At 47.6% G+C, this 7538-nt stretch overlaps 1 protein-coding gene across 4 annotated transcripts; it reads left to right on the top strand.

Annotated features, from left to right (window-relative positions):
* The first annotated feature begins 882 nt into the window (after nt 1-882).
* On the top strand, nt 883-4567 carry LOC127334537 (exosome complex component RRP45A). Of its 4 annotated transcripts, none has more exons than XM_051361022.2 (9): nt 883-1101; nt 1242-1451; nt 1532-1627; nt 1724-1838; nt 2056-2136; nt 2235-2423; nt 3042-3304; nt 3396-3451; nt 4067-4567. In XM_051361022.2, the coding sequence occupies exons 1-9, from the start codon at nt 974-976 to the stop codon at nt 4267-4269; spliced, it is 1341 nt and encodes a 446-aa protein (XP_051216982.1). In that variant the 5' UTR covers nt 883-973; the 3' UTR covers nt 4270-4567. The 4 variants fall into 4 exon arrangements, with proteins under 4 accessions (XP_051216982.1, XP_051216986.1, XP_051216983.1 ...); XM_051361026.2 differs by having other exon boundaries at nt 3042-3204; nt 4067-4240; XM_051361023.2 differs by lacking the exon at nt 3396-3451 and having other exon boundaries at nt 3042-3204.
* The last annotated feature ends 2971 nt before the right edge of the window (nt 4568-7538 follow it).

The following is a 7538-nucleotide window of genomic DNA, read 5'->3' as shown; positions in this document are numbered from 1 at the left end:
TGGCGTCGTTTCGTTTTCTGCACGGGCACCAGCCTGGCGGGGCGACGGCTGGCCTGGTGGCCACCATCAATGGCATTGTGTCCCGCGGGGTGGGCGGAGGCGGGTGTGACGATGATGATAGCAAACCAGTGAGGTGGGAGGCGAATCAGGAGGGGGTGGGGAATGGCCACGTGTGGTTGCTAGGAGGGACCCACATGAGAAATCCTACGTGGAGCGCCCTGCTAGTGCTCCCAACCTTGCCCTTGCGTGTAGGGCCCATGTGGGGTTGCCCACTATTCTATTAGGTTTCAAAATGTATCGACCACTTTTGAAGACACACCGGTGGGGTCCGTTTTAGCTGGGCACCCACATAGACGTAGGGCTATTGTGATCGCTACTACCTCTGTTTCAAGGAATAAGGCGTTCTCATTTTACGTGTTTTTTATTTGACCAAGAATTACTTCAAATAGATAAACATTGTTTATATGAAATTAGTATCATTAAAAAGTACTTTTCAATACGAATTCAACGATAGTAATTACATATAATATAATTAAGATTTTGTTACTCAATTTTTATGATCAAAGTTCGTCAGGAATACGCGTACGCCTTATTCCTTAAAACGGAGGTAGTATTTGACATCGTCGGTGGAGATTCTATAAGCCTGGCAAAACAAAAACAAAAAACTTCCCGAATTTGTTGGAGCTGCCCACTGGTGAAAGGTTGTGAGTGTAGGTTCGGCAGTTTTCCGCAACGGGCAGCCCGAAAAGCATCTGCCTGTTGTCCCGCAGTGAGCAGGGAATAAAGGTTCAACAGAGGCCCAGTTAACCAGCATTGACTGGGCCCATGTAAGCCTTAGAGGTCGGCCTCAACCCAAGCCGCTCAAAAGAGAGAAAAATGCAACACACCCTCAAACAAGAAAAAACACAAGCTCTCACACCCCGCCTCGGCCGGGAGTCTAAAACCCTAGCTCCCGCCGCCGGCGAGCAGCGAGATGATGGACCAGCGGTGGCGCCCGACTGTGAACGAGCGGGAGTTCATCGAGCACGCCCTCCAGTCGGACCTCCGCATCGATGGCCGCCGCCCCTTCGACTTCCGCAAGCTCAAGATCGCGTTCGGCAGGTACCTTGGCTCAATCCCCTCCCCTTCCATTCTTCCCTCGCCCACGGTTTTGGGCTTCTCCTACCGCGGCGGCGACCTACTTTGCCCGCGCTTCGATGTGAGGTTGTGCGGTTGCTGATTGTCGCTGTTGGACTCTGTAGGGAGGATGGCTCGGCGGAGGTGGAGCTCGGCGAAACGCGTGTGATGGGTTATGTTACTGCCCAATTGGTCCAGCCGTACAAGGACAGGCCTAACGAGGGGACGCTGGCCATATTCACGGAGTTCTCGCCCATGGCTGATCCTGCCTTTGAGCCTGGGCGACCTGGGGAAGCTGCGATTGAGCTGGGCCGTGTCATCGACCGTGGCCTAAGGTCTCCTAATTGCTGCGATGTCCTTTTTTGTTCGTAGGATCTAAGTGTGGAGTTTAACGAGGATTTTGGGTGTTTCTCAGGGAGAGCCGAGCTGTGGATATGGAGTCCCTGTGTGTTGTTGCTGGGAAGCACGTCTGGTCGGTCCGTGTCGACCTTCACATTCTCGACAATGGGGGGTATGAGTTGCATATTGCCTACTGATGTGTAATTAATGAGTGTGAGCTTCTCGTTAGAGTCCTAACTGGGTGAAATGTCATGGTTGAATCCCTCAGGAATCTAATTGATGCAGCTAACATTGCTGCACTGGCAGCTTTGTGTACATTCCGGAGGCCTGAATGCACAGTTGGTGGGGACGATGGTCAGCAAGTTACAGTACATGACCCTGAGGTAGGTATATAAGGTGTTATATCGTAAACTCTCTTGCTCACTCATTCCTCAACGTTCTAGCGCACCTACAAAGCACTGCATCTCCAGAGAAGTAGCAAATTTGTACAGACTTACTGTAATATGCAGTCACAAACACAACCCCATTATTAAGTATCATTTTTGGGTCCCATCATGTCATGCAAATTATCTTATGTTTTATTCGTAATGTATTTTACAGGTCAGAGATCCTCTTCCGCTAGCAATCCATCACCTTCCGATAGCTGTAACCTTTGCATATTTTGGTGATGGTAATATCATGGTATGCTCCAGTATTTCCAAATATGAAGTGCACCATTATTAGCAGTCTTTATGTTCCTCTCATCTTCTGACGTTCTTTGGCTGAATTTTGGTGTGTAGGTTCTTGATCCAACATACAAGGAAGAAGCTGTTATGGGAGGAAGAATGACAGCCACAATTAACTCCAATGGTGATGTCTGTTCCATTCAGAAAGCTGGTGGAGAGGGTGTCACGTCAAGCGTCATCATGCAGTGTTTAAGGATTGCTTCGGTTAAAGCTGCTGATATAACAAGCAAAATAAAGAGCAATGTGAGTCAGCAGCATCACTCCTGTGACATTGCAATTTAGAATTTCAGATGTCTGCTTTGATATTTTCTGAAATATGAAATGAAACTGGGTTAGTCATGCGTTTGTGGGTGTGGCAGTGGTGGGTGGGGGGTTGATAACTCTCTGGTTGGTGAATTGGGAATTCTTTGAATCTTGTTCTGGTTAGGGTTGATACCTCTCTGGTTAGTGAATTGGGGATGGAATTTCGTGAATTCTTTAAATCTGGTTCTGGTTAGGCACTCTGAACATGTAACATGTTTGGGCAGCAAGAGTTCCATACGAAGGATCCCTGTGTAACATAAAAAGGGAATCAAGAAAGATGATAGGAAATACATAAAGTTGACACTGTGCTGCTCAGGCATGATCTCATGCCATTGCTGCCATAGGCCTGGGCACCACACTTACTTGCTATGAAATTTACCCGTCTTTGGCGTCTTGGATTTGCCTCCAAGCAGGCTGGATCAATTGATCTGGATTGGGATTCAACGGCTGTATGAACGAACCTGGTTCTGATGAACTATCTTTCTGAACTTCTATTTGGGCAGATCAGGCATGCATGTCATTCTAAGCATCAACCCATTTTCATTCTGTTGTGTCCAGGTTGACGAGTACACCACTGAGAAGGCAGTGCGGAAAGTAAAGCGTACTCCAGTCTTGGTGGCTAAGAAAAATGATGTTCCTGATATAACTATGGAGAGCAACGACGGTGCATTGGAAAGCCAAACCTCAAAGACACCCAATGATGCTCAGGACACAAGCAAAGGTGATGATGATTATCGTATAAAAAGGATTTCACCCTTGACTGGGGACCGAACTGTTAAACCCAAACAAACATCCATGTTCCTTGGTGGCCCATCAAATTGGTAGTTACTGCAGTGCTGTACTTGTTCTTTAAATCCTAGTAAATAGTTGCTTGATATGAGTTTTCCAACTACCCTGATTTTTGCAATGTAGGGATCCATACTCCAAAGGAGTTTCCTTAAGCTCCCTCAGAATCTCTCAGTTGCCGGGTACTGTGATTGTGTTTGCTTGTTAGTATTATTATTATTATATATCTCTAGTTGCATGATCTGAGGGCTTACTAACTATTATAAATTTGCTGAAAAATGTTCCTAGTTTGAGAACAGACCGTCGGTCTGGTGGCTAGGCGTGCGGGAGCGCATGCTGCCCACCCGGGTCCGAACCTTGGGTTCGGCGGGTGCTCAGGAGTTTTCTTCTATAAAAATGCCAACGGGTGCTAGTGCCTGGGTTGGTTGCGTTTTTTTTTTATTCTAAGCGTGTTTTAGCTGCGTAAACCAATATTCAGGTTTTGGCTCAGTGAACCAATTATTGCATCTATATATAATCATGACATAGCATTATTCTTTTCAAACTTTGATTTAAAATCTGCCTTGTACCTATCCACCAATATCCTTCTAGCTGGGTCCTTTTTGGTTAAAATGCCTGTTGCTGAGAGAATGTGCCAGTTGAAGGCATGTTACATTGCTTTATTCAGACCATGGTATTCCTATAAGCTAAACATTAGCAGAACTATTAAAGGTGTTTACACTAGGAAACGTTTGTTCTCTTGACTGGAAAAGAACGATTCTTCCTTCTGAATTCTATTTTTTCCTTGCTGTATGCAGATCCACCAGCTAAACCAAATGACAAGAGGCATGAGGATGCCAAATCAAGGTTAAGTGAATCTAATCTGGACGTGGAAAGCATGCCAAATTCTGGAATCGCTGGAGAGTCAGATGAGGCCAAGGAAAGTGTATCACCGAAGAGTCTAAAGGATGCTGTCAAACCAAAACATAAAAGGAAGAAAAAACAACATGGAAAGAGTTAGATGAACTGTAACTTACAGGTCTGCCAACTAAGAATTAAATATCATGATGGTTGTAGACTCAGTTAGTTAGCCTTCTTATTCTCTTGATGGTGCACATTATACGGAGGTATTTTCTGATATTTGAGAGTAATATTGCTCTCTTTTGTTGTGTCCCGGTTACTGTAATATCCAGTTACGGATCTGTTTTGTTGGCATTAACTGAGTGGAGCATCTCTCTAGGCAAATCTTTCCTGATTGAAGGACCTGCATCTAGAGTGGCAGGTCAGCATGCATTTGAAGGATTGTGTCTTGACTCTTATGTACTTTCCGCTGTGCAGAAATGAGCTAAGGAGTAATGTTTCATTGTTGTGCTCATACTTTTGTTCAAGATGTGTAACGTTATTCTTGAAATGATTTGAACTGAAGTTTGTAAAATCAGTCAGTTCTAATACTTTCGTTTCGTTGTTGTGGTGATACTTGTTGTGGTGATACTTCTGTCCAAGCTGAGCGTTAGAGCATCTCCCGGATTGAGCGTTTGGGCGACGTGTTTCATTTGTGTCGCGTTTGGGGGATGTCGCTTCCAGCCGCGTCTCCCAAACGCTGCCCCCAAAACTTAAAAATAATTTTAATAGATAGAAAAAACCTCTTTACTAATATTTAAATCGGTGCAACATAAATAAATTACATATAAAACTTCGAAAAAATAATCAAATTACATATAAATTATTTTAAACTACTTCTTCTTTGATGATGGCCCCGCCTCGTCATCCTTATCACGGTGGCGCTTCTTGCTTGTCACCTCTTTCGAAGAGGCGGTGTCGGTCGACGCGTCGGAGGAACTTATGTCCTCGTTGTCGCCGGTGCTCGCCGGCTGCGCCTTGGCCTTGGCCTTCGCTTTCGCGTCCGCCTTCGCGCGGGCCACCGCCGCTGCCGCCTCCTCAGACCCTTCCTCCTCCGCATCCTCCTCCACGGCCTGCCATTCCTCCGCGCTGTCAAGTGGCTGCGGGGAATCATCGCCGCTGCTGGCATCCGGACTCTGTCCCACCAATGGCGCCATTCTGGAGGCTTGCCCTCGCTGGAGGTGTCAGATGGAAGGTCAGAGATGTAGCTCATCGTGAGGAGAAGCTTGGATGAATGGCGGCCGGTTGAAGATCCGAAAACGCCTACGTACGGGTCTTATTGAGCGCGGATGAACGGCGGCGCAGAAGTCGAAGAGAGCGGCGGTTGCTCTTCCGAGTAGTTCACGCTCCATTCCGGCCGTTGGCGCGTCGGTCGACGCGGTTGCCAAACGGTTCCGCTTCCCAGCAACTGCACCGTCGCTACGTAGGCAACAGTTGAGTGTCCGAGCCGCTGACGTGTCGGGCCCACGCCTCCTCGCTACTCATTTTGTTGTGTCCGACGTGCCCGGAGCGTCTCCTATGTAGCGGGAATGGGCTCGGGGCGCCGGACACTGTATTGAGCCACGCCGGACAAAAATAGCCTTTGGGGCGCGTGACTCGACGCACCCCAAACCTTTGGCAGATGGTTTGGGGCGTTCTACTGGAGATGCTCTTATTGTTGAAAGGTTTTAACTGAAGTTCGTAAAATCAGTTATGCTAGGAGTAGTAGTGTTTCATTGTTGTGGTGATACTTCACTAACAGGTCATTTTGTTAGGACTGTTGCTAAGCGTGACACGGAACTTGATACATTTTTTTGATAGATGTAAGGAGTTAGGAGTACATCCTTTTGAGACGGATTGATATGACTGCTTATGATTTGGAGTTTGGCCTACATGCAGGTGCAAGAGAGCACAGAGATCACATCACTAGGAATGTCAGCGCTAATTTGTCGGCACATGTTAGATTAATTGCTCATTAGCACCTCGAGTGAATTTCGTATGGTATTACTAAGTAAATGTGGTGCTTAGGACCATACTCTGTAGAAACATGTCTGCTAATTGAGACTTCCAGTCAGGTCAGGTTACATCTGATTTCATTCAGACAAGGTAGTCATGTCAAATAGAAGTCATGAGGCTCGCGCATAAACAAGTGGCCAAAAACACCGGCGACCCTGGCAATTCTCGGGCAATTCCGCGTCGCCACCGCCTCTCCCCGCCCCGATCTCTCGCTGCCGCTGGTACTCACCGGTGCGCCCTGCTGAACATCATGTCGACGCCGAAGTGGATGGCGGGCTTCCCGTCGTTCGCAGAGGAAAGGAAGATGGGGGAGCAGCGGGCGAGAAGGGAGAAGGAGGCGGAGATGGTGGAGGGGAGGAAGCAGGCGCTGCTGCGGCGGAAGCTGCTGATCCTCCAAATCAGCTTGGCTTCGCCGTGGGCGGTCGCGCAAATGGCGAAGGGATGGCGGCCTCAGCTCTCGGGACAGGGCCTCGAGGAGCAGGTAGCTACGGCGCTGACTGATACGTCCCAAACGTATCTATAATTTTTGATGCTTCATGCTTGTTTTGTTACAATTCTTATATGTTTTATGTGCACTTTTCCACACTTTTTTGGCATTTTATGGGACTAACCTATTAACGGAGTGCGAGTTCCTGTTTTCTGCTGTTTTTGTGTTTCAGAAAAGTTGTACATGAAAGTTTTTCGGAATTGGACGAAACAAAACCCCAGAATCTTATTTTTCCGGGACGAAGACGGAGCCAGAAGGACACGCGCAGGAGAGCTGCCACGTGGCAGTACATAGGACAGGCGCGGCCCCACCCTTGGTCACGCCTGGCTCATGTACTGGCGCCTCGTCGCCTCGTTTGCTCCGCCCTTCCGCCTATTTATTCCTCGTATCGGGAAAACCCCAGGGACCTGAGCCCCCATCCACGAAAAGTTTCGACGCCGCCGTCAACCGAAACCCTAGTTCGGGAGGGTTCTGAAGTCCATCCCGACACCCTGCCGGAGAGGGAAATCACCGCCGGAAGCCTCTACATCGCCATGTCTTCATCCGAGGTGATGCGTGAGTAGTTCTCCACAGGGCCATGAGTCCATAGCAGTAGGTAGATGGCTGTCCTCTCCTTGTTGTGCTACATGTATAGATCTTGTGAGCTGCCTAACATGATCAAGATCATCTATTTGTAATTTCTACATGTTGGTTTGATGTGGATCCGATTTATAGAGAGATTGCTTTGGTTGATATGTATTATGTTATTATGATCTTGCATGCTCTCCGTTTCTAGTAGATGCTCTGGCCAAGTAGATGCTAGCGACTCCAAGAGGGAGTATTTATGCTCGATAGTGGGTTCATGTCTCTATTTAACCATGGGAAGTGACCTTGTTCTCTACGGTTGTAGATGTGCTGTTGCTACTAGG

The sequence above is a fragment of the Lolium perenne genome, chromosome 6 (genome assembly GCF_019359855.2).
Source record: "Lolium perenne isolate Kyuss_39 chromosome 6, Kyuss_2.0, whole genome shotgun sequence".
NCBI classification, from domain to species: Eukaryota; Viridiplantae; Streptophyta; class Magnoliopsida; order Poales; family Poaceae; genus Lolium; species Lolium perenne.
The sequence above is the reverse complement of the archived record's forward strand: the minus strand, read 5'-3'. Positions and strand labels throughout refer to the sequence as shown.